This window comes from Hyperolius riggenbachi, chromosome 3, assembly GCF_040937935.1.
Source record: "Hyperolius riggenbachi isolate aHypRig1 chromosome 3, aHypRig1.pri, whole genome shotgun sequence".
NCBI lineage: Eukaryota > Metazoa > Chordata > Amphibia > Anura > Hyperoliidae > Hyperolius > Hyperolius riggenbachi.
This window is the reverse complement of record NC_090648.1, coordinates 280525273-280552803: the sequence shown is the minus strand read 5'-3', so window position 1 is coordinate 280552803 and position 27531 is coordinate 280525273. Positions and strand designations below refer to the sequence as shown.

At 44.7% G+C, this 27531-nt stretch overlaps 1 protein-coding gene across 2 annotated transcripts in view; it reads right to left on the bottom strand.

Moving 5' to 3' along the window:
- Positions 1-27531, bottom strand: part of WASL (WASP like actin nucleation promoting factor) — a 121722-nt gene that overhangs the window by 16429 nt on the left and 77762 nt on the right. For both annotated transcript variants that reach the window (XM_068276375.1, XM_068276376.1), the window contains exons 6-8: positions 21735-21897; positions 6685-6727; positions 1625-1778 (exon numbers count right to left, since the gene is read on the bottom strand). In XM_068276375.1, the coding sequence (XP_068132476.1) occupies positions 1625-1778; positions 6685-6727; positions 21735-21897 (360 nt within the window). The remainder of the gene's footprint in view (positions 1-1624; positions 1779-6684; positions 6728-21734; positions 21898-27531) is intronic.

Genomic DNA, 27531 nt, shown 5'->3' with positions numbered 1-27531 from the left:
GCCCCTCCATAGAGGAACTACTGCTCCCAGCATGCTCCTCCCTCTCTATAGAGGCAACAAACAGAGCTCTCAGCAAGCCCCACCTTCCTCTATAGAGGCACTACAGTTCCAAGCATGCCCCTCCTACTCTATGTAGTATTGGGTTGTCACCTAGGGCCAGCTAACGAACCCCCGGGCCCTGGTCTTCCCGCAAGATGATAAATGGCCCCCTGGAGCTTCTGCAGAGTAATCGCAGCAGAGCGCACTTACATGTCCATAACGCTCCTCTGTGCTTTATCCTCACAGACACCTCATCTCCGTGACCCAGCAACACATGACTCTACAGGGGCCTTGGGGGGACCGCTATTCACATTAGAGGAGGCCTGGGGGCCCAGCAGCCAGCTCTGGGGGTCAACCCAGTGCTATATGGAGACGCAGGGGCATGCTGGAAACTGCAGTGCCTCTGGAAGGGGAGGAGCATCCTGGGAGCTGTGGTGCCTCTGTGGAGGGGTAGGGGCATGCCTGGCAGCTGTGGTGTCTCTATAGAGGCGGAGGTACGCAGTGAGTGTTTTTCAGTTTGCCGCTATGGAAACGCCAGCCCTGGTTATCCCCTCAGTTCTTACCTTACCCATCTGACTTTTTCACCCTCTTTCCTGTTACCCTTAATTCTGCCTGCCAACCCCCCCCCCCCCCCCCCCCCCCATCCTTTCTTTCCTCACTGATCTCTCCTCACCCTGGCCACCTCTTCAGTTACTGCTCCTCTCCACCCTTATATCCCTCCCCCCAGTCTTATAATTTCTATGTAAGGGCTGGTGCACACCAAGAGCGGTTCTGAGCGTTTTTAAAAACGCTTGAGGGGTGAGAAGTGCTTGCTAATGAAAGTGAATGGGATGGTGCACACCAGAGCGGTTCGTTTTTCCCCCAAACTCGGGTCCTGCTGCATTTTTTAGATTTCTGAGGCGTTTCTGCCTCAATGTAAAGTATAGGAAAATGGAAAACTGCTCTGAAAAACACTAGATCAGAGTGGTTTTCCAGGCGTTTTTTTTGTTACAGAAGCTGTTCAGTTACAGCTTTACTGTAACAAAATATGACATCTGCTACACAAACGCACCAAAAACGCTAGGCAGGTTTAGAAAATCGCTCTAAACATGCCTAGAACCGCTCTGAAAATCTGCTTCAAAAACCGCTAGCGTTTGCGGATCTGCTAGCTGTTTTTGGCGTGCACTGGCCCTAATTTAAGAGACTGCCTATAGAAAATATTTAATATATGCACTCTCTTTAGTCTTCTACCACACTGATTTCGTAAGATTGGTTGAAAAAGAGTAGATCATTAGTGGCCACATTAACCTGCGCTCCCCAGATCAGAGAGGGACACAGTGCTAGAATATGGATTTATGTTTTTTTATTTATTTTTTCGGGGGGGGGGGGGGGGGGGGGAGGGGGCAGCTGGCGACAGTGGGCCTAGGGCGATAAAAAGTACAAATCCGGCCCTGAGTCTCCACAGAGTGCTTTCAAAAAGAAAAAAAAAAAAAAGGGAACTTTGAGAATGCCATATTAGTAATACCAACTTTAAGTGACAGCAACATAGGAAAGCTTTATTCATAGTGCTTTTTCCTAAGACAAAGGGAATTACTAATGAACTTACCTTGTCTACGTAATTCATTTTTAACAGCTTCCACACCTCCTGTTTTTTCAATAAAGTCATAAATGACCTTTGATGTTTCCTTATCTTTAAGCTGTGCTTCAGAGATGCCACACAAGTCAAAAAGCTTTTTAAGTTCTGGGTCTAAATTATTAACCTAGGAAAAGAAAAAAAAAATACGTAGAAAAATGTTATGTACACATCTGTTTAAAGGCAAGTCTGTTTGAAGCCACATATCAATATGCTATAAGAAAGCATTTGACTAAAAGTGTAACATTACAGCTGCAAACACAGAAGCCTGCATTGCACCACATGTTCTGAAGCCTCTTTCATGGCCAATACACACACACACACACACACACACACTATGGGTATTTATGGTAACTAACTGCATTTATTATATCTATTAGCTTCAGTTTACAGCAAACACGCACACACATATACTGTAATACAAAAGGATAGTAGTAGAGGGTGCTTTTAACCTTCTGGGATATTGGACCTGAAAGCACTAGTGCGCTTCTGCCTGCTTTTCAGCAACGCGTATCAATCTGAAGCAATAATGTGATGGTAAAAAGCAGACAGATGCGCAAGGGCAAAAAGTCTAGGGACAGTCCTTGCAGCTCACTATTTACATAACTGTTGTACACAACTGCTGTGCCTGCTGCTCCTCCCTCCCCCACCCACCCCCCTCCAGCCTACTTGGGGACAACTTGTCATTGAGAGGAGAAGCAGGCAGTAGGCAATCCAGATATCCCTCCGTTTGTGTCCAGTAGAGATGGGAAGTTCGGATCTTTTCAATGATCCGGATGATTCGAATCGGATCATTGAAAAGATCCGGATCTTTGATCCGAATCTCGGATCATTTTACTGCCGAAGCATTCGGGGGTGAAATTAAATTAATAGCAGGACAGGAGAAGGGGAGGGGGGTGGACACACAGAGAAGGGGAGAAGATGGAGAGAGGGCAGGGAGTGGACAGAGAAGGGAGGAGGGACGAGCAGAAAGCAGAAATGTTTGTTTGCACGCAATACCCACATGCTGCAATCATATGCTTTACATATATTTCACCTATATGTTCATCTGTGTCGCACAGTGAAAAAGCATTCCCAGAAGTAAAGTGCAGCTGTTTAGTGCCGAGTGCAGGAGGATCATATTGCGCTGCAATCACAGTGCCTGCAAAGTTACTGAGCTGTGCCTAAAGCTTCCAATGTGTTCACTGTGCACAACTACGGAACAGACAGCCTATAATGAGCAGCACATTGCAGCCAGTATGTGTGCTCTACACATATCTGGCAGTGGCACCCATGTCCCCTCTACCTGTCTCCCTGCAAGGCTGGCTCCCCTGAGTCCCCTCCAACAGAGCGATCCATCTCTGCTCTGCTTCCAGGACCCCGCTGCCCGCTGAGAGGGGGCGTGTCGCTCCTGGCCCCGCCCCTTTTGCAATCCGAATCACTCATTTTGATGATTCGGATGATTCGACTCACAAAATAGATTCGGATCAAAGATCCGAATCGTTCATGATCCGGACAACACTAGTGTGAGGGAGATCCATTTTTGCATTGCCTGCCACTTCCCCTACGTGTATCTGGGCTCCGTGAAGTCCCATCCGGGGCCCGTGATTCAGTTTTTTAATTCAGATCCCCCAGGGATTTTTTTTTATTGATTGAAGACGGCTGCTATTTTTAACATTGGTCTCTGTGGCTCCGGTTTTGGCTTGTCGTCAGCACAATGTTTACCTCTCGCCTGTCTGTTAGCGCCGCTCCCCTGCCTCCTCCGTATCAGCACTACCCGCCTGCGTCCCTTCCCTCCCGCTGATTGGAGGGAAGTGATGCGGGCGGGTAGCGCCGATACGGAGGAGGCGGGGGAGCGGCGCTAACAGACAGGCGAGAGGTAAACATTGTGCTGGCGACACGCTGCATGTCGCCAGCACTGTGAGGGTGTTAGTGTGCACAACCAGCCTTTGTGCCCCACTAGCATAAGTAAATCCCACCTCGGGTTCTCTTTAAAAGGTTACTGTGCTGTTTGCTTATCTTTTAGAGCAGAGAAGTTCTGAGTTTAGGTTCATTGGTCATACATTGTATATTTATATATACAATGTATGACCGCATTTACTGGGACCTGAGGACTGAGTTTACTATATCAAAAGGCTTACTATATCAGTTTACGGTTACGAGATTCTACTGTACTTATTTTGTTGGGAAGGGGTACCAAACAAATGTCTCAGTATCTGTATATCTTCTGTCTCTAGCTATGCCACTGTGAGAACACTTATCCATTTATCATTACTAACTTCTGTAGTAAATCTGAATTGCTTCTGAGGTGGAATCACTGTCTGGAAGCACAAGTTTTTAGCATGTAAGTACATATTACTATTTAGCTACGTGTTCTACAAGCTATTCGCAATAATGCTGGATTTATAGAATGTAGGATTACATGAACATTCAATAGTCTGCAAAAGAGAAATTACACGACTGAAATTACACATCTTGGCCACAAGGTGGGGTTTAAATTCAGTCATGTACAGCACTGCAAATTAGATAAAAGACAAACTATTATTGGAGACATCTATGCAACATAAAGGTGGCCATACACTGGCCCGATTCGCCGCCGTTTCGACAGCAGATTCGATCACTGGGATCGAATCTGCTGCCATTCGTTCGCGCTACACGCCAAATTTCGATCCTTTTCGTCCGATCCCGGCGATCGCTCCGTGCGGAAAATTAGCGTCGATCGCCCGCGGGTAGGGAGCGTGTCGCTATTGGCGTTCGAGTACCCGACGACCGACGCAATAGAGCCGCATACATTACCTGCTCCGCCGGCACGTCTACGCCCGGTCACCGCTTTTCCGTGTCCGTGCTGGTCTCCGGCATGCTTCAGTTCCTCCTGCCCGGCAGGAAGAAGTAAAGCATGCCGGGGCCGGAGACCAGAGCGGAGACGGAGCAGCGGTGACCTGGGGACTGGAGTCGCGCCGGCGGAGCAGGTAATGTATGCGGGCATGCGGGCGGGGGGAGCGGCGGCAGCACCACCACCACCACAACAGATTGTGAACGGTTGCAGGCTGAAATCGGTTCACAATCTGTTTGCAGTAAAGGTAGCCATACGATCCCTCTCTGATCAGATTCGATCAGATAGGGATCTGTCAGTTGGCCGAATCTGATGGCAAATCGACCAGTGTATGGCTACCTTTATGAATTAGTCCACCAACACATCAGTTCTAAACTATGTTGTAGGGAATTTAATCTGATACAAAGATAAGTAAATTGTAACAAAATGAATGGCAGGAGTGACGCCTCAGCAGGTCATACCTTTAATGGAGTTTATTCACACTAAGCAACCTGTGTGGCACAGTGCTATCATGCAACAAGTTGCCATGCAGTGTAATATGGTCCCATCTGATTTAAAAGAATAGGGCGTGTTCCATCACACTAAAACACTTGTTGGCAACATGCCCAGTCAGTACAAGGCCGAGCATATACAATTTAGACAAATTCTATAAGCGATTAGGTCAGTTGCTCATTGACTTCCTAATGTGCCTTTAATAAACAAAATAGGTCTACAGTAATAATGTGCGTTTGGAACTATTTTGAGTGTGTGTAGAAGTCAAAATTGATCCTTATTTATATATTTTAGTAACTCTGTATTTTAACACAGTGAAGTAAACACAGCTTCATGTGTCACCAGGCTTCAAAATTCTAATGGTAAACAGCCGATGTAACTTGCATAGCGTTGATGGGGGAAGAGGACAGCTGTAAAGCACAAACTAAAAAGACTAAACTCTGTAGCCGACTGTGTCCATTGGTGGACGTTACATGCAGAAGTAGTATAACTCGGCTGCCTGTATTTCATTTTACCACCAAACTGATAAACATGAATTAACAGATTAGCTGAGCAGCCTTAAGGGGCTCATACACTGGTCGATTTCAGCGACCGATCCGATAGAATCGATCAGAAATCGATTCTATCAAATTCCCCATTCAATTGATTTGTGACCGATTTCGATCGCTTTGATCTGACAGGATGGAAAATCTAGGTCGATCTGCTGCTAGCAGCAGATCGATGGCCCATAGAGTTGCATTGGATTTAATGTTCCAATAATACATTTAGATAGATTTCATTCTGAAATCTATTGGACATCTGTTCCTAGTGTGTGGCACACATCAGATTCGACTTGACAGGCATCTGACAAATCTATCTGATGGTCGAATCTGCTGCAAATCTATAAGTGTATGGCCACCTTTACAACTACAGAGAAAAGAGTGGGTGTGAGCCTTAAGAAGACGCAGCTACTGCCGCACATTTTGGTGAAGGTGCCTAGGGAGTGGATTTGAGACTGATCTAAGTTTTAAAACATGCCCAGTCAATTCTACCAGTGAAAGCAGTCATCTGCTGGTTATCCACTAGTCCCACAGATATTCGAACACTACCCAAATTGGTATGCAGAAGTGCCATTTCCTCCATGCAACTATACTGCATATGCTTTTAAGACCAATCATTTGAATGCATTTTAGGGAAGTTTTAGAACCTGTCAACTTCTTGTATCCCCACTGTAATTATTTGTGTCCGCTTCCTGTTGTTGGTGACTTGTCCTTGAGGCAGAAAGGATGAAACCTACTCAGCAAGGTCACAGCCATAAAACCTCACAAATACTGTATGTTTTTCTCACTCTATTATTTATTATTTAGATTTGTTAGTGTCCCTTATGAAAAGATTTTACTTTGGTCCTTGTCCTCAGCTACCCTACTAGCTGGAACACTAATTATGCCAAAACAGAGACCAGACAATAAAAACCTGACAGCTGTTCTAATCATCCCAACTCAAGCCAAAACGAAGAAGGTAAAAAAAAAAAAAAAAGAAAGAAAAAAGGAAGGTGCTTTCTGTACTCTTGTAATTGGAACTGAACACAGGAAGTAACTTTATATTAACCTAATGAAATGTCTGTTAATACTCCTTCCCCTCCAATTGCTAAACATTATCTTTTTAAACACTTTAAAACAGAACACACATTTAAGTGAGGTAATTCTGTTTTCTATCAACAAAGAAAAAATTAGATCACAGTTACACTTACATCAAAGCCAGTATTTGGATCCCAGCCAACATGGCCAATGTGCCTAGAAATATGCAGAAAAAAAATATGTTAGCAACTACCTGGGGAAAAACTGCACATCAAGGAAATAAGGAAAAAAAAAAACACTCACACTCACGCAGACACATACGGACATGCACACACTGAAATGGTCATAAAAAGCAGGGATACTGCTAATGCCTATAATGTATGCACTAGCGAACTCAGGGGGCTATTCCGGGTGTCTGGAACCTCCCCCCTGCACTGAGCTGTGTATTCAGCCAGGGAAGCCTGCATAATATAAACAGCCTCATTCTCCCTCCCTTCTTACTTCTGGTGCCTCCCTCCAGCTAATAGAATGAGAGAGGCAGCCGAGCTTCCCTCACAACCCTCACAAGAAGATGCAGCCTACAGTGATGATTATGGAGTCCTGGACTCTCCACAGCACAGAAGTGTCAGACATGATGAAATTAGAGGGCAGGCAAGCTGGTAAATATGCACAGCATGATGCAGAGCTTGCCTGGACTCAGGGTCTGTGGGCAAACATCTGTCTGGTCTCTCCCCATTGTTATAATGACTGCATGTGTGGATAAGGTGTGGATAACAAGCTGAAAAGTTTTTGACAGTCCCTAGACTCCAGGAGGGCTTCTTTCTGACTTGTGTGAGAGACTGACAGGGACAGGAGTCCGATTACAGGCAAGTAGCCTGTGTGATGTGGGACTTCAATACAGATAAGTTCTCTGCTCCATCTCAGGCTATTCTCAATTTCTCCACTCCTCTCTCTGGGCTAGTGCAACGCCAAAATGACAATAGCAATCGCTAGCAATTTGTGAGTGTGATTTTGTGAAGTGATTTTCAGAGCGATTTTTGAATGAATTGCTCAAAAACATGCTACATGCAGTATACCTGCGATTTTGAAAAAATCACAACGCTGCTGTGGGAACACCCACATAGGGTAACATTAGCCAAGCGCTTTTCAAATCACTGTTGATTTGAAAAACGCTCAGAAGCCCTCTTGGTGTGCACCAGCCCTCCCTCATTCACCTTTGTTTCCCTCTTCCCCTAGAGCTGACTGTGTGTTCTTGTCTTACAGGAAAGCTAAATAAAAGTGCAATCCTGGTGAGGCAAAATATTATTATTTAGTATTTATGTAGCGCCGACATCTTCCGCAGATGCATATATCCCTGCATCATATGGGTATCGCTTGCGCTATGTGACACTATGTAGCATATTCCACTGAATTGTCCAAACTAAGTCTATCTCCTGTTCCTCTCTTGGGGAGTTGTTCCAGCGCTGTACCCCGTTCACATTTGCTGCTTCCAGAAGCCCTCAGAAACACTTGTGTCCTTGAGTACTTCCAAAGATAGGCAGCTCCGTAATACGCCAGCGCACTTTTGTGCATGGGCAGTATGGAGCCACCTGTATTCGGAAGCACTCGGGACATACGTGCTTCTGGACCTTTCAGGAACCCCCCCCTTAAAAATCCTGCGTTTGCCCCTGGTATGTGACTACATAAAACTATGCTGGAAAAAGATTTAGAAAGCATTACTATTTTCATGTGTACTTTGATAAAGCTGGCTGTGCAATGTTCCCATTGTGTGTACCTACAATAGCATAGCTATTTTTGAATGTGTACAGAATCAAGCAAATTGTACATATCTCACTTGGAGAGTATGGTTCCTGCAGAATGAGTGTAAATCAAGCTGGTCCTGATTCTGTGCTTCCGCCTCTGCAACCACCATGACTGCAAATTACCATGACTTTTGAAATTTTATCTTAAAAGAAACTGAGGAGAGGGGGCATTGACAATGGCACTGCTGACTTATTTTTGAAAATATTCTTTGCTTAGCTGCTGTACTAGTCATCTGCCTCAAATACACTCTGGATCCCTAACCCAGAACACATCTGAAGTTCGATTCCAATCATACTTGAGGGTGTCCTTTAAAAAGGTAAAATATAAGTATAAAGCTGCAATGTTCTAGTAATCTGTCTCATAAAATGCACTCTTTCAGTGTTGCCTTTCTGTGCAGCAAAGCCTACACACATACAATATATCTAATAGATACACAGGCAGTCCCCTACTTGCAAACATCTCAAGTTACAAGGGTTCAGATACAAAGTTGTCTTCATGTACAATACTTTTTTTCTGAATTTATTGTATATTCTGGCATATAAGACTACTTTTAACCCTTGAAAATCTTCAGAAAAGTCAGGGGTCATCTTATACGGGTATCATTGATGCTGGGTGATACGCAATGCTGATATGCGAAGTGCATACACGACATGCTGATGTTTACGCGTTGCTGATACGTGATGCGCATGTGCGATATGCTGTTTAAATACTGGGTACTGGAAGCTCACCGCTCACGCTGCAAGGTCTGGGGCGCCCAGTGTATGGAAGAAAGGGATTGTGCTACGCGCATAAGGCCTCGTTCACATCAGGGACATTTCTGTGCGCTTTTCACAGCGCCCTGTGCAATCAGCAAGGTATTCATTTTCTCCTGTAACTAAATGTAGCTGGTTCACATCTATGCGCTGCGCTGAGCAGCGTTACAAAAACGTAGTGTTCCATGCATTTCTGTGCGCTGAGCTGTAAAGCACACATCAATGCAAGTGAATGGGTGCGCTTTTTTAGCGCACAGAAGTGCGTACAAGCGCATAGAAGCGCATGCGTTTACCCCAAATTGAAGAAAAAAACACATTTACATACAAAAACAAAGTTTTATTGACAACTGCTGCTGCTACAGTAAGTAAAACGCGTTTTAAAGAAGCGCAGCGCAACGCACAGAAACGTGCACTAAAGCATGCACAAGCGCATGCGTTTTTTACCACACGCTTTCACATGTTTTTCAGCGCAGCAGATGTGAACGAGGCCTAAAACACACCACCTTCACCAGTCTGGCCTGTCCTATCCTGTTACCTCCTCTCAGATCTCGCTGCTGAGGACTGTAGTGAAGTGCTGCAGGTGCACATGTGCGAGATCTGAGAGGTGGAGAAGGAGGGCCCGACAGGTGAAAGAGGCGTGTTTTATGGACACAATGTAATCTATTCTTCCATACTGCTCTGATAAACAGGGAGAGCTGACCAAGCCAACCAGTCAAATCGCCTGTATACCATTATATACTGGGTACCACATACAGAAAAGCACCAGTATCTGTTCATACATAGCACCAGTATACGATTATTTTTTTTATTTGGTGTGCGTTGGAAGAGGGAGTCTTATACAGAGAGTATACCCCAAACTCTATATTTTAAATGGAAAAGTTGAGGGGTTGACATACGCCGGAATATACGGTACATATTGTTAAATGGAAAAGCACATTGAAAACAACCAAAAACACTGTTTAAAACTATACATTCCAAATCCAGAGTTCTCTGTCCATGTTTCTGCATGATTAACACAGGACTCAACTTAAAAAACGAATTTAAATTACAAACTCCCGGTACAGAACTTGTTTGTAAGTAGGGCACCGCCAGTGTTCTCCCCAGAGCATATTAGCAGGGCGCACCGCCCGGGTAAGATTGGCCGGCCGCCCGGATAAAATTCGGCCGCCCATGTGGTATAATGAGTCAGGTGTCTGTCCACAATAGACCAGATTACGCCGTTTCATTATACATGCCCGCACACTGCTATTAGTTCCCGGGTAGCTGAAGGCTTTCTTTCCTTCCCTCTCTGCATTTAGCAGTCAGTGTGTTTACTCATTGTTGCCTCCCTCCAACCAGTAATAACCAGAGGCAGCCGAGTGCTCCCCGCCCCTCACAACTCCGTGCAGCTATTAGCAGAAGCAGCTGTCACACCAGGGAGGAGAGATCATCCTTGCTTCACACGCAGACTCGCAGAGCTGAAGATCGCACGGCAGGGGAAAGTGACACGGACAGCTTAGTCACTTACAAGTCACTCCAGCACGCCCCGTACTGCAGAGGACCATCTAATTAACACTTTCAGCTTAAATAGGCACCCAGGTAATTAAATTCCAGAAACGGCAAACGAATGGCACACTGGTATAAATCACTCAGCAATTCAAAGAGGTCACTAAAGGAATGTGGCACCTTAATGGGCTGAAGTGTGTATCCAGGCAAAGAAAGAGTCAAGAATATCAAAGTGCCAAATTATTCATTGTTCACTAAAGCTGACAGTCTCATAAGAATACCTATTTGAACTGGGGGGGGGGGGGGAAGAAGCTTTACTTAGCTGGGGCTTCTTCCAGCCCCTAGCAGTCTGCATCTGGTCCCTTTCTGTGGTTGCGCTACCCTCCAGAAGATCCCCAGCCCCAGTTGGTTGCAGGCTACTGTGCAAGCAAAGTCTCATCTGTGCACCTCTCTCACGCTCCTGTAGTCTGGAGCATTCTGCGATTATGTAGTTAAAGTATGTGTGAACTGCGCAAGCACAGAATCATCCTGGCCTCTGAAGCATGACAGAGAGGAGCAGACGTATCCGTGACCAAAGTCGGGGACCTTACACAGCGACACACTGGAGTAGACTGCAACTACAGCAAGGGACCCGATTGCTGGAACAAGCCCTAGCTAAGTAAATCTACCCCCCATAAGCACCGTGATAACTTGTAAATCGCAATGCTCATTTCTCACTGGCATGCATTCTTTTTTTTCCGAATCACAACTGTCATGTGATTGTGCTCTTTTACCAGCAGCTATACCGTGCACTCACGGGTAGTGGGAATTGTAGGTAGCGTGATCGCAGCGCGATTGCGATCATGCTTCCTAGTGGAAAAGGGCCCGTACTTCTCCACCCGGCTGAAAAAAAAATTCTGGGGAGAACACTGACCGTATCTATCTATCTATCTATCTATCTATCTATCTATCTATCTATCTATCTATCTATCTATCTATCAGCAGCACAGGTGCAGTCGTGAACAAGTATGGCTGAAATCACTCTGATTGAATTATATGGGTGGAATGAAGGCTTTAAAAAGGGGGACAAATGTACTTGAAATCATCATCTTCTTGTGGTTACAAATGTACTTGAAAGCATCATCATCTTGTGGTTAAAGGATACCTGAGGCGAAAATAAACGAAATAAACAATTGTATCCATCTTCCTTCTCCTAAAAATGACTTAAAGAGAACCAGAGAGGAAGCACCCTCATGTATTTTATTACATTTATCAGTGGGAACATGACAGTAAACACCTACCCTGCTTTTAGTTTCATTGTTATCTGCTTAATTAGTCGATTAGAAGCTGTGATAAGAATCCACCGACTATTCAGTCGAGGTTTGACCTGGAATCATTATAGCCGAGTCACTTCTGTGGAGTCTTTTCAAGCCCAAGCCTTCCCCCTCCTGGCTTAGATTTCCTGCTTTGCATACTGAGAGCTGTGATGACATGGGAGGGGCTGCTCCTGCTGAGAAAGAAGCTCTGTGGCTGCAATATGATCCCTGTGTGCACTAGATACTGATGATGACTGCAGTTTCATTACTATGAGAGACACTTCCTACAGGCAGCTGCGCATCATACCAAAATGAAAGCACATAGATGAAAGGCTGCATTTAGCCTAGATAGCAGCCTAGTCTCATATAGCCTAGACCAGCGTTTTTCAACCAGTGTTCCGCGGCACACTAGTGTGCCGCGGAACGTTGCCTGGTGTGCCGTCCTCTTATTCCCCCTCTCGCCCGTCCCCGCGGCCGCCGCTGTTATTACCTTAGCAGCGGCCGCTCTCCCCTCTCCAGCGCATGTATTTATTGTAGCAGCGTATCTCCCGGCTGCTCTGTATGTGATGCGCAGGAGGCAGGGCTCGGTTACCATAGTAACGGCGATACATATCGCCGTTACAGGAAGCCGCTGCCCTGCTTCCTTCCGCATCACACAGAGCAGCCGGAGATACGCTGCTTGAATATACACGCGCCGGAGAGGGGAGAGCGGCAGCTGTTAAAGTAATAACAGCGGCGTGGACGGGCGGGGGGCACTATACTGGCTATCCTGGGGCGCTATCCTGGGGCACTAAACTGGCTATACTGGGGCACTATACTGGCTATACTGGGGCACTATTCTGGGGCACTATACTAGCTATACTGGGGCGCTATACTGGGGCACTATACTGGCTATACTGGGGGGTTATACTGGGGCACTATACTGGCTATACTGGGGCACTATACTAGCTATACTGGGGGGCTATACTGGGGCACTATACTAGCTATACTGGGGGGCTATACTGGGGCACTATACTGGCTATACTGGGGCACTATTCTGGGGCACTATACTAGCTATACTGGGGCACTATACTAGCTATACTGGGGCACTATACTGGGGCACTATACTAGCTATACTGGGGGGCTATACTGGGGCACTATACTAGCTATACTGGGGGGCTATACTGGGGCACTATACTGGCTATACTGGGGCACTATTCTGGGGCACTATACTAGCTATACTGGGGCACTATACTAGCTATACTGGGGCACTATACTGGGGCACTATACTAGCTATACTGGGGGGCTATACTGGGGCACTATACTGGGGCACTATACTGGCTATACTGGGGCACTATACTGGCTATACTGGGGCACTATACTGGCTATACTGGGGCACTATACTAGCTATACTGGGGCACTATACTGGCTATACTGGGGCACTATACTGGCTACACTGGGGAAACTAGGTTGCGCAAACAACTGGGGGCCGCATCCCCTAGCCCCCACCCCCACCGCGCCGTTCCCCGGAGAAAAATTTGGTCAGACAGTGTTCCCCGGGCCGGAAAAGGTTGGGAACCACTGGCCTAAACAGCACATCCAGAACAACTCATAACCCGGAAGGAGAAGGGATATGAGCCGGCGGCCATATTTAATTTTTCCTGGAGCAATAATGGATAAAAGAAAACACTAAAAAAGGCACACCATAGCAGCAAAATTATCAGCTAAAGCATTTATTCTTTACAAGCTATCGACTGATATGTTTATTTTGTGTGAAACGTTCATCTCTGGTTCCCTTTAAGATATTCCACTGTTTTATTTTATGTTTAAATCTACTTCTTAAGTTTTAACTGTTTTGTTGTTTTTGCTCAATGGCACATTCATTGAAGTATGCCAGAGCTAAAATCTATGAACTATTTACCCTTTTTCTCGCTTTCCTGCTCTCAGAAGCCATTCTATGATAGGAAAAGTGTTTTATGGTTGGAATTTCTTATCAGCGAGGGTCACACTGTAGTCACTTCCTGTCTGAGTCAGGACTGAGTCAGCCTCTTACATACCTGATATTTAACTCTTTCAGGCAGAGAAAGAAAAAAAGGAACACAGCATAGCCATTTGTGTGCTAGGCACTGTACATACCCATTTCTATCTCATCATGTCACATGTCACCTCGGGTATCCTTTAACGCCAGAGAAACATATGCAGCCATCATGTTGCATTATAAATAGCCTCCCATTTAAAGTATTTGCTGCTAGGACTACTGCACTGGAAATTACTATTTACCTGATCATCAGGAACTTCAAAAAGGAGAGATTCAATTACAATAATGAAGGCCTCAAAACATCAAAGAGCACCCAGCAAGAGCCAGGACCAGCACCTCCTGAAGAGTCGGATACAGAATTGTATTGCCACCAGTGCAGCGCTTGAAAAGGGAGGCAAAGACTTTTGAACAGCCTTGTGTCAAGAAAAGATGCAAAGAAGCCAATTTTCCTGCACAAAATTCTGCAGGAAGTACATATTGCACAGCAGAATACTGATGCGCATAAATGTGAGGCCATTGTCCCGGGAAAATCCTTGGGTGGGTTTGGATCTATCCTAAGGACAGGACAACAACAGGAATTTTTGGCAGCCTGTAACCAATAATGCGGACAGTCTGAAAGCTTCCTAGTGCAGGAAGCTCCTAATAGGAGAGATAGTCAGATACTCTGCAATTCTGTAGAAATCAGGTGCTAAATGATTTAGGAGCAAGACCTTACAAAATGCATTATGGTTTGAGATTTTTATCATAAAAATACATGGATCTGGTCCAGCAAACCGCGATGCATACTATAAGTGTGAATAAATAAAAAGCTTAAAATCCCACTCAGAAATAAGCATTACACAAAAACCGGTGCAGTTGACTAGAACTATCAAGATTATTTTTAATTTAGTGGCAGAGGAGGCAGGAAGTAGAAGAAACCGGCACTGCTGAAAGCTGTATTTATTATCCAATATAAATAGTGGTACATACACATGCAATAAAACAGGCTGTAAGTGCTGTAGTACAAAATGCAAAAGTTCAAAATGCTGGTGAGATACCTTGTGGTGCGGTGGGTGTCGGGTGCCGACACCCACCGCACCACAAGGTATCCCACCAGCATTTTGAACTTTTGCATTTTGTACTACAGCGCTTACAGCCTGTTTTATTGCATGTGTATGCACCACTATTTATATTGGATAATAAACACAGCTTTCAGCAGTGCCGGTTTCTTCTACTTCCTGCCTCCTCTGCCACTATGCTTATGCCTTACTACCTGAGCACGCTTGGCTGATAGTGGGATTGCCGCAACGCCACCGCAAGATACTCGCTCCTGCAGTAGTGCCAACCCGCTTTTCTCCCTTCCATATTGCTGTGTTATTTTTAATTTATAAGGAACACTATCAAACCAAGTGTTCTAAAATAACAAAATGTACAAATGTGGCTGGATGGTGTACTGTTTAAGGGCACTGCCTTTGACGTGGGAGACCAGGGTAGATTTTAGCTACGTTTGGAATGTCATTTGCAGAGGTATGAATATCTCCAGTCTGACATAATAACCGTGTAATATTGAAGCAGAGTTATATTAAAAGCCTGTCAGGTCACACACACACACACACACACACACACACACACACACACACACACACACACACACACACACACACACACACACACGTTTATGTTGCACATAAGATACATTTTGTCTGCTCTATGCAGAGTGATCAGTCAGAGACAGGAAGAGCTTTCCCTAACACACAGGGTTGACAGGTGCACTGTAAGGGAATTCCCCTTCCCCTCATGGCTCACTCTGCTGCCAGTTAAGAGCATACTGCTGTCAGAAAAGTGTGAAAGGAATTAGATAACAGTAAACAAAGATAAGCATTCAAATGTATACACCGGTACTTAGCAGCACTTCCCAAACATTTCCTAACTCAATTGAAAAAAAAAAATGTAAATTGATAGTGTTGCTTTAACAGCCAACACTTGATTCATTGCTCTGAGCGAATGCTCCACTGTTCTTGCACATTAGCCCCAAATGCAAGGTCCTGTGCATTGCTCTTGCTTGTTCACATAAATGTGTTATGCTACCAGGTATTATGAGAATGTTCAGCAGCCTTTACTTTGTGTTTAACCACTTCAAGAGAATCTGTACTCAACTTCTTACAATAAAAAGCATACCATTCTATTCATTATGTTCTCCTGGGCCCCTCCGTGCTGTTTCTACCGCTCCCTGCTGCAATCCTGGCTTGTAATTGCCATTTTTATGCAGTGTTTACAAACAAAAGACATAGCAAGTGATACGCTGAGAAGAGCCGAGTGTGTGAGTCATACAGAGTGTGCAGGGGGCCCAGAGAGGGTGTGTGTATAGCTTCTAACCAATCACAAGCAGCACAGCACATTCCACACATTCCAGCCTCAGCCCGACAGAGGAGAGAAGATTCGATCATATAACAGAGATAATACAGCCACTGTGCAAATAGGAAAGGCTGCAGTTAGACAGACACATTAGAACAGGTAAAGGAACTTATAGGATAGAAGAAAGAAGAATGAAAATTTTGTTACAGGGTCTCTTTAAGGACTGCGGCCTTAAAACCCCTTAAGGACCAGACACTTTTTCCATTCAGACCACTGCAGCTTTAACGGTTTATTGCTCGGTCATGCAACCTACTATCTAAATCAATTTTACCTCCTTTTCTTGTCACTAATACAGCTTTCTTTTGGTGCTATTTTTTTTTCACTTTCTGTGCTGACATTTTTCAAATAAAGTAAAATTTCTATATACATTTTTGTCTAAATTTGTTGTGCTACACTTATTGGATTTTTTTTTGTTTGGGTAAAAGTTATAGCGTTTACAAACTATGGTGCAAAAAGTGAATTTCCCCAGTTTGAAGCATCTATGACTTTTCTGAGCACCTGTCATGTTTCATGAGCTGCTACAATTCCAGGATAGTATAAATACCCCCCAAATCACCCAATTTTGGAAAGAAGACATCCCAAAGTATTCACTAAGAGGCATGGTGAGTTCATAGAAGATTTTATTTTTTTGTCACAAGTTAGTGGAAAATGACGCTTTGTAACAAAAAAAAAAAAAAAAAAAATGAAATCTGCCACGGACTCACCATGCCGCTCTCTGAATACTTTGAAGTGTCTACTTTCCAAAATTGGGTCATTTGTGGGGTGTTTACTGTCCTGGCATTTTGGGGGGTGCCTAATTGTAAGCACCCCTGTAAAGCCTAAAGGTGTTCATAGGACTTTGGGCCCCTTAGCGCACCTAGGCAGCAAAAAAGTGTCACACATGTGGTATCGCCGTACTCAGGAGAAATAGTATAATGTGTTTTGGGGTGTATTTTTACACATTCCCATGCTGGGTGGGAGAAGTATCTCTGTTAATGACTTTATTTATTTTATTTTTTACACACAATTGTCCATTTACAGAGATATTTCTCCCACCCAGCATGGGTAGGTGTAAAAATGCACCCCAAAACACATTATACTACTGAATACAGCAATACCACGTGACACTTTTTTTTTTGCAGCCTAGGTGCGCTAAGGGGCCCAACGTCCTATGAGTACCTTTAGGATTTCACAGGTCATTTTGAGGCATTTGGTTTCAAGACTACTCCTCACGGTTTAGGGCCCCTTAAAATGCCAGGGCAGTATAGAAAACCCACAAGTCACCCCATTTTAGAAAGACGACACACCAAGGTATTCCGTTAGGAGTATGGCGAGTTCATAGAAGATTTTATTTTTTGTCACAAGTTAGCGGAATTTTATTTTTATTTTTTTTTCCCACAAAGTGTCATTTTCCACTAACATGTGGCAAAAATAAAATAAGTCTGGGGAGGAGAGGATCTGAGGGTGTGGGAAGGTGATCAGGAGGGGCTGATAAGGGTCTAATCTAAAATATAGCGTTGACAGTTAGTGACAGGGAGTGATTGATGGGTGATTAGGTTCAAACAGTGGTCTGAGGGAGTGATGGGGGGGGGGGGGGGGGTCTGAGGGGTGCTGTGGGCGATCAGGGGGCAGGATCAGTGTGCTTGTGTGTTTACATACACAGCTGCCTCCTCCCCTGGTGGTCGCTCGATCACTGGGACCACCAGGCAGCCAGTATAATACACTGTTAGCTTTAAGTGTATTATACGTTAGTAACGGCGAGATCGGAGGGTTGACGTTGTGGGTGGGCGGAGCCTAATGCCGGCGGATGTGCGCGCATCCCCGGCTAATTAGTCCCCCAGGTGCAGTTGCCGATCGGCGTTACGCGGTCCTGGGGGAGCCACCTTGCCGCCACTCATAGGTAGTGGGCGGTTAGCAAGTGCTTGAAGTGTACCGTAAAATAAAAGATTTATACATACCTGGGGCTTCTTCCAGCCCCATCTGCCCGGATCACTCCCATGCCATCTTCCTCAGCCTTCTCGGTCTTCATTAACAGCCTTGTAACGTACTGAGCGTGCATGCATGCGCCCCAACTGGTCAGACTTACGGGGATGCTAACGGGAGACCGAGAAGGTAGAGGAAGACTGCGTGGGAGCGATACATGGGGAGGGGGCCGGAGGAAGCCCCAGATAAGAGTCTTTTACTTCACCTCATCTCAGGGTCACTTTAAATGTATTGACCAAGATTTTTTTTTGATTTATTGAAACATAAAAAGAAAGCAATACATGAAAGGTAGAGCTTTATGTCAAGCAAAAAAAAGCATCTTACTGATTAAATAAGATCTAATAACCATGGTAATAAAAAAGGTCACAAAATCTTTTCCTATTAGTTATATTACAAAGTCATTGAAACCTTGTCCCTTTTCAGATATTCATTCATCAGAAAAGTAAGAAAATATTTTCATAGTGTGTGTATTTCTGCAGTCTTTACAGCAATGTGCAGCTTACCAGTAGTACGGTTTTCTTTCATTGTCCATTTAGTTACACCCTTTTTGATGACGGTTTACGGTTTTGTTTTCCATTATGTAATAATTAATTTATGAAGTGCCAACATATTACGCAGAGCTGAATAATGTGGTAGATTCATAAAAGAAGGATAAACTCAATGTGTGTAGACAGCACGTTAAGAGCACCGGCATTCACCTCATTTACATAGAATTACCCAAAATGTGTACCTCTCTATACGCATGCATCACTTATGTTGCCTGCTATACAGCCAACAACAAGCCTTCTTCACACGGGCGGCTGCAGGCAGTGTATTCAACATCTGGCAGCTGCTCCCATGCACCCGCCGGGCGCTTGCTAGTAGCATGGATTAACAGATATGGCGTGTTTTCTTACTGGTAATCACACCTCTTGTCAAAAACTGACACACATAAGGTTACAAGAAGTGTAATTTGGCTACATTAAATTAAGAGAAGGCGGCATTTTGGTAGCTGGCAGATGTGAAGCTGAACTGCCCAAAAACGCATAGTTCAGCATTCCATGTGAAAGAGGCCAAGGTGCCGGATGTATAAAGCAAGCTATGCAATTTGTGTAACCCTCTACATAATGTTGTACAAATTCCAGTAAACTTGTGCGGTCTGAACAGGTTAACCATTGTTTTGTGAATATACCCCAATTGGAGATGTGCAGCTTACATGCCTAGCTTCACTCATGGCAACAGGAAGGACAAATCTTTGCTCCTCATGAGAACTAGTTATTGCATACCTCTCAACTTTTGGAGCCAGAATAAGGAACACCAAGAAACGCCCTTGCCACAACTTTTGCTAAGCCCCCAACCTTGCATGTGGTGCAACCCTTCCGCTATACAGGTCCCTGGTACCCAGTAGACCACCTCCCCTATATCGTTCACTGGTGTCTAGTGGTCCCCTCCTGCCCCTATACTGAGTTCCCTGGTGTTTTAGTGGTTCCTCTTCCCCCTCGTGCAGAGTTCGGCAGAGGGAGAGATGGTAGGTAAAGGAACTCACCTCTCTTAATTCAAGCACCACACAATCAGCCAAACGCTAACTGCAATGATCATGCACCTCCATTACTGTGCACCCATGCTATGCATTTGAGTGAAGTCAACTTGCCTAATCTCCATGCTCCCATCCAGTGACTGACTAAGCATTACCTTATACTCATACTGTGCTGTGTGATCTGGTTTGCATGTGTTCATGTATTGTTGTATTGCTGTATGTCCCCCCTAAATATTGTCTGTAACCTAAACTAATGTCCAGCGCTGCGTAATATGTTGGCGCTTTATAAATACAATAAATAAATAACCAATAGAGAAATGCAGCTCGATCTGAACTTGAGCTGCAACACTCGGGCTGTTAATAAAGCAGACATGGCATGTGGCTGTGATCCCTCTGTTGACACTCTCCCATCTGGATCCTCTGCGCCTCTTTGGTGAGTGTTGTGGAACCCAGCACAGTCAAGTAGGGCTGCACGTTTTTTTCGGTTTAAAACAGAAACCGCGGTTTATGACAAGACGATCTAGTGATCGTCAGTATCCTCGTTTTTTATGCCCCCGCTGTCTGTATGCTTTTATCTGGCCCCGCTGTGCGAGGATTGGCCAGAGCAGTGAATATGCAGTAGTGTTAATTAGCGGGGGTGGATCCACTCGAGCGAGCAGAGTGGATCCGCCCCCCGCTGATTAACCCTAATGCATATTCACTGCTTCTGGCCAATCCGCGCACAGCGGGGCCAGATACAAGCGCAGTGTTCTCCCCAGAGCCATTTACCTGGGCAGGCCGCCTGGGTGAGATTCATGAGCGCCCGGGTAAAATGATCCCTGCTCTGTGCATTTATTAGTGATCAGCGGCGGCTGTATCATTGCAGCCAGCCGCTGTCACTCAGGGACGCTATCTCCGCCCTCCTCCTCAGCTCCTGGCACTGGCAGTTGTGTGTTGTGTGGAGGGGCGGGGAATGCAGGGACATCACACGAGAGAGGGCGGTTCTCGGAATGTTCAGCCAGATGCGGTCCTCCTCTCCCTGTACACGGAGCTCATAGAGCTGAGCTGCAGCTGGGAGAACACAGCTCTGATCTTTGTGGCATGTCCAGCCAGACGCTCTCCTGCTTTCCCTGTGCTGGTCCCAGCCGCAGCTTGTGCATGTGTGTGATCTCGCTGACTCACCAATGGCATCGGCAGACAGAGGCACAGAGTGATTAGTGAGACACACCCTGGCCTTTGACAGCTGCTAGTTTCATAGTTAAATCAGCTGAAAGGTAGTTAGAACTTTAAAAGGACACTTTAACTGTTAAAGGAAAATTGCCAGTTACTTACCTGGGGCTTCTTCCAGCCCCTTAAATTGTTCTTGTCACTTGTAGTCATTCCGCACTGCTTTTTTCCTCTCTGAACACTGCATGTGCAGCCACATGTCACTCGCCTCCCCTATCACATTCTCGTGACCAGTAGCGTTTTGCACTTGCGCGGTAACTAATAATTGCTACTGTGCATGGGCAAAGCACTCCTGGCCACTGGAGCATGATCGAGGAGGTGCGGAGCTAAGGAACAGAGGAGAGTGGAATGGCGGTGAGGGAGCAGGAGGACTTTAGGGGGTTAGAAGAAGCCCCAGGTAAGTAACTAGCCTAATTTTTCCTTTAAGAGATTCCAGTACAAAAAAAATCGTGAAAAAAAAATCGAAATCGCAATTTGAGAGAAAAATCACAATTTCAATTTTTACCTAAAATCGTGCAGCCCTACAGTCAAGGTGATATTGGGATTGATGTGAGGGATGCTGTTGTAGTGCACTCAGTTGAGCTGTTTCAAAATCTGAGTCATCTAAATTTAATTGCAGTGTCAACAATATGAAAATGTATGGGGGAAAATTGTGTGGTACCTTGGATGTTTTTCCCTTTTCTAAGCCCCTCACCATCATATCTGATGAACATTAAAAGGTTATATTTTGTCCTAAGTGATGCTAGGGAATTATTTTAAGATCAGGCAAAACACGAAACAGTATTTCACTTACTGAAAATTGCTGGGAGTTCCAATGTCTGCTTTAGTAAGTTTCTTCTTTTTAGGTTTTGCTTTCTTCTTCTCTGATTTATAAGGAATGTTATTCACTTGGACACTGTATCTGTTGGTGATTTCAGGGTTTTTAATATCAACAGTTGCCATTGGTAGACTCGGCCCTAAAAACAAAGTATTGTAAATTACAATCAATCTAAGAACAATATACTTGCATGCAAGACAAACTGTGTGAAATGTTATGAAGTATGATCAGTGCAGACAGAATTCCGTTGACAAACTATCACTCGCAATAACAGCAGACAGTCTGATGTCTTTTAGTTGCCCCCGTCCTGTGCAGCCAGTTCTGCACCAGAGCATTGCAGCTAGCCATGCTGAATTTTTTTGAGTTGACTGCTATTGTATTCTCTTGAAGCAGTTTTCTTGCTGCATATTCTGATGTGGTTCCTGGTAAACATATGACTTATAAATATACAGTGGAGTCCGAATTATCCATAACAACTGACCAGCAGTCTGAAACAACAAGCACAAAGTCTCCAGCAGTGCTCAAAAATTCTTAGGCCATTTGTGGGCTCTGTTGTGCTTAACGACTGGGCTCCATGGCTCCCCCAAGGTTTCTATACTTCCAATTACTGTATTAACATTTAACAAAGTTCATGGTATGTATAGAGTGGGGTAGAGTCAGAGGCGTAGCAATAGGGGTTGCGACCGCATCGGGGCCCTTGGGCCAGAGGGGCCCCCGAAGGGCCCTCCCTCAACTGCAGTATTAGCTCTTTATTGGTCCTGTGCGCATAATAATCACTTCTATAGATACTTTGAATAGTGGTAATCATTAAACTGTTCCCCATCCCCTTCTTGCACCTCTGACACTGTAGATGCCATTGAAAGATTTTGGTGCGCCGTATCAATTGCTATGTATAGAGTGCTCGGGGGGCCTCATGTAAAACTTGCATTGGGGCCCACAGCTCCTTAGCTATGCCACTGGGTAGAGTACAGTATTAACTATGCCCATTTTAAGAAAGCAAACTTATCTGGCATCAGTCGATCCACCATAACCGAGACACTACTGTACTTTATATGTACACTATACTAATACATACAGTAGGTTGTAGTGCACTGCAACGGAAGTGCGCTACTGAAGTAACAAGCTGCAGTGCATTATCCTGCCACTTTTGGAAGGGAAGTGCACCGTAAAGGCGCAGGTTTTTTTTTTCTCTGTCGCACCACGGCTATAACGCGTGGTGCTACTTTCCAGGTGTGTGCGATTGTACCGCAGCACAGCAATATGAAAGGACTCTAAAACAGAGGCTAACCAGTAGTTAGTCATTTAGAGAAACAACATGCCAGATTACTCCTTCACAAATATCTGGACACTGGTTGCTGAAAGTACATTGACTAGCACTTTATTAGTATTGCAGATCTTTATTATAGTGAAGGAATAGACAGGCCTACTTTAAAAGGTTTTAAAACCATAGTATGCAGCTATTGGCTCCACCAATCTTCAAGATATGATATCAAGAAAAACAAGCTCATCTGCAATGGAGAGCTGTGTAGTCATTTTAACAACTGTAGCAAGAGATAAATGGAGGCTGCAATAGTTATTCCCCCTTAAAGTGATCCTTAAGTCGATAAAAAAAAATTAGATTTACTCACCTGGGGCTTCGCTCAGCCCCCTGCTGTTATTGCGGCCTCCTGGCCGCAATAGCAGCATAGGGGGCGAAATTATGTCTGGGAACGCGAAGAATCACTCGCGTTCCCATGCCTGTCGGCCGGTGACTGCCTAACCGGAAGTGTTCGCCAGCGGGTGCAGAAGCATCGGAGCGGGGCTGTGAGGGCACCGATCGGCTGCAGGTGACTTAGGGAAGCCCCAGGTGAGTAAATCTCATTTTTTTTGATCGACTTAAGGATCACTTTAAAGTGGCACTATGATGAAACATTTTAAAATGTAAAATATGTGCAAACAGACGAATAAGTAGTACGTTTTTTTCCAGAGTAAAAAGGAGCCATAAATTACTTTTCTCCTATGTTGCTGTCACTTACAGTAGGTAGTAGAAATCTGACAGAAGTGACAGATTCTTCATAGGAGATTCTCAGCAAGGATTTTATTCTTTATAAAAAGATATTCCCCAAAAAGGGTTTAAAAGAATATGTACGCTAATATTCTTACACTAAAAAGTATACCAATCTATTCCTTATTTTCTCCTGTGCCCCTCTGTGCTGTTTCTGCCACTCCCTGCTGCAATCCTGGCTTGTAATTAACAGTTTTAGGCAGTGTTTACAAACAAACTAACCAGCTTGTAATAGGCTCACATGAACAGAGTGTGTGAGTCATACAGAGTGTGCAGGGGGCCTGCAGAGGGTGTGTATCGCTTCTAACCATCACAAGCAGCCCTGCACATTCCACACACTCAAGCTTTAGCCCGACAGACACGACAGAGGAAAGTAGATAAGATTTATTACAGAGACAGTGCTATTAGGAAAAGCTGCAGTAAGCCAGAGCACATTAGAACAGGCATAGGAACGGATAGAAGAAATAAGACTGAAAAATTTGTTACAGAGTCTCTTTAAACAATGATGCTGGCCAGTTTCACTGCCCGCTACACACAGCTTTGTGACAGTTGGACAGAGCAACTGCCATTCACTAAGTGCTTTTGAAAATATATAAATACATAAGAATCCCCCATAAAGAGATGGACTAGTCCAAAACCTGTCGCTTCTGTCAGATTTCTACTACCTACTGTAAGTTACAGCAACATATGAGAAAAGTAATTTATGGATCATTTTACTCGTACTTCTTACTTGTATTTGTTAGCACATATTTTACATTTTAAAATGTTTCGCCATAGTGCCCCTTTTAATTATTACCAGTTGCCTGGCAGCCCTGCTGATCTATTTGGATGCAGTTGTGTCTGAATAAAACCAGAAACAAGCATGCAGCTAATCTTATCAGTTCTGACATTAATGTCGGAAACACCTGATCTGCTGCATGCTTGTTCAGGGTTTATAGCTAAAAGTATTACAGGCAGAGGATCAGAAGGACAACCAGGCAACTGGTATCGCACATAAGGGAAAAACATGGCAGCCTCCCTACAGTTGTCCCTTAACAATGAAATGTTCATTCCAGGTTGATGCTCATTTATGCAGCTTGGAACTGGACTAATTGCATGCAGCAGCTAATGAATTGGATTGGTCCATTTTCAAGCTGCATGAATTTGCATAAAAGGTGTCTTTTTCCAATGATCCTCTCTATGTTACAAGACAGAGCAATGGCTGTGCAGTTATGCCATTATAAGTTGTTTAGGATTTCATTCATATCTTATACCACAAGTGGGAGGCTGTCAGCTTAATTTTTTTCTTGCCTGGCTTCATTCAGAATTTTGAGTGGATTTTTACTTTATTTTTCTTGGATGGGGTAGCTGGATTAAAGTCATCAGGTACCTACATTGATTGATGAGATACTTTTTGTGATGTGATCAGCAGTTATCAGATTACTATTGCTATGCATTATGATTGCAGGAGAAGAATTGCATTAAAGCTGGTCATGGCATTACCACTGGCAGGATATCACATGAATATCAAAGATGTCCTGTGAAGGTTCCATAAAAGGCTGAGACCGTATCTTTATACTGTACTACAGAACTCAGGGAGTGGCCAATTTACAGTGGGATGCAAAAGCTTGGGCAACCTTGTTAAATGTCTTGATTTTCCTACAACAATATACAAAATCAGGAAGTCCTACATGTGCATATGAAAAACTTTATTGGTACAAAAAAGTTAATTGTCAGTCAGCTCGGTAAATTCCTGGAGAGAGCGCTCCTCCATAAAGTATTTCCACCAGTCACCAAACTTAATGCACAACACAATCGCCCAGCTTCAGCTTATGCAAATAGTGTCTGCCACCGACCTGGTCTAACCGTGTGTGGACCCGCCACTGAGGCCTCAAAAAGCAGCTGCAAGCACTGTTGGTGCTACAAAAAACCCTATGTAGGACTGGCTACTATGTTCTATTGAGTCCATGCGGTCTCGATTTTCCTTTATAAATCATTGGTTGTTATGATAAAAAATGTCAGTTAAGTATATCATATAAGAGACACACACAGTGATATTTGAGACGTGAAATGAAGTTTATTGAATTTAACAGAAAGTGTGCAATAATTGTTTAAATATCTATTCCAAAATCTTTAGAACTTATTATTGGAACTCAAATTGGCTTGGCAAGCTCAGTGACCCCTGACCTACATACACAAGTGAATCCATTGAGAAAGTATTTAACCCTCCTGGCAGTCTATCAAAAACCGCCAGGGGGCAGCGCAGCAGTTTTTGCATTTTTTTTTTTTTTTTTAAATCATGTAGCGAGCCCAGGGCTCGCTACATGATAGCCGCTGTGCAGCGGCATCCCCCACCCGCTTCGATCAAGAAATCCCCTTCAAAGAACGGGATTTCCTGGAGGGCTTCCCCCCCGTTGCCATGGTGACGGGCGGGATGTCGTCACCGACGTCGTGACGTCATCGGGAGTCCAGATTCACCCCTCAGCGCTGCCTGGCGCTGATAGGCCAGGCTGCGCAAGGGGTCTAGGGGGCGGATAGCGGCGAATCGGCAATCGGCGTGCAGACGCAGCTAGCAAAGTGCTAGCTGCGTGTAGCAAACAAAAAATATTTTGCAAATCGGCCCAGCAGGGCCTGAGAAATCCTCCTGTGCGGCTTACCGCCAGGAAGGTTAAGGGGGTCAATTGTAAGTTTCCCTCTTAATTTTCTCTGAAGAGTAGCAACATGGGGGTCTCAAAACAACTCTCAAATGACCTGAAGACAAAGATTGTTCACAATCATGGTTTAAGGGAAGGATACAGAAAGCAGTCTCAGGATTTCAGCTGTCTGTTTCTACAGTTAGGAGCATATTGAGGAAATGGAAGACCAAAGACTCAGTTTAAGTTAAGGCTCAAAGTGGCAGACCAAGAAAAGTCTCAGATAGACAGCAGCGACGAATGGTGAGAACAGTCCGACTCAACCCACAGATCAGCACCAAAGACCTACAACATCATCTTGCTGCAGATGGAGTCACCGTGCATCGTTCAACCATTCGACGCACTTTACACAAGAAGATGCTGTATGCAAGAGTGATGCAGAGGAAGCCTTTTCTCCACCCACAGAATAAACAGAGCCTCTTGGGGTACACTAAAGCACACTTGGACAATGCGGCTTCATTTTGGAATAAGGTGCTGTGGACTGATTAAACTAAAATTGAGTTATTTGGGCATAAGGGGCATGGAGGAAAAACACCTGCTACCTACGGTAAAATATGGTAGTGGTTCCATCATGCTGTGGGGCTGTGTGGCCAGTGCAGGGACTGGGAATCTTGTCAAAGTTGAGGGATGCATGGATTCCACTCAGTATCAGCAGATTCTGTAGACCAACGTCCAGGAATCAGTGACAGCTGAAGTTGCGCCAGGGCTGGATCTTTCAAAAAGACAACAACCCTAAACACTGCTCAAAATCCACCAAGGCATTCATGCAGAGGAACAAGTTCTGGAACGGCCATCTCAGTACCCAGACCTGAATAGAATTGAAAATCTGTGGTGTGAGTTAAAGAGAGCTGTCCATGCTCGGAAGCCAAACCTGAATGGACTAGAGATGTTTTGTAAGGAGGAATGGTCCAAAATTCCTTCAACCAGAATCTAGACCAGGCATGGGCAAACTCGGCCCTCCAGCTGTTACGGAACTACAAGTCCCAGAATGCATTTGCCTTTATGAGTCATGACTGTGGCTGTCAGACTCCTGCAATGCATTGTGGGACTTGTAGTT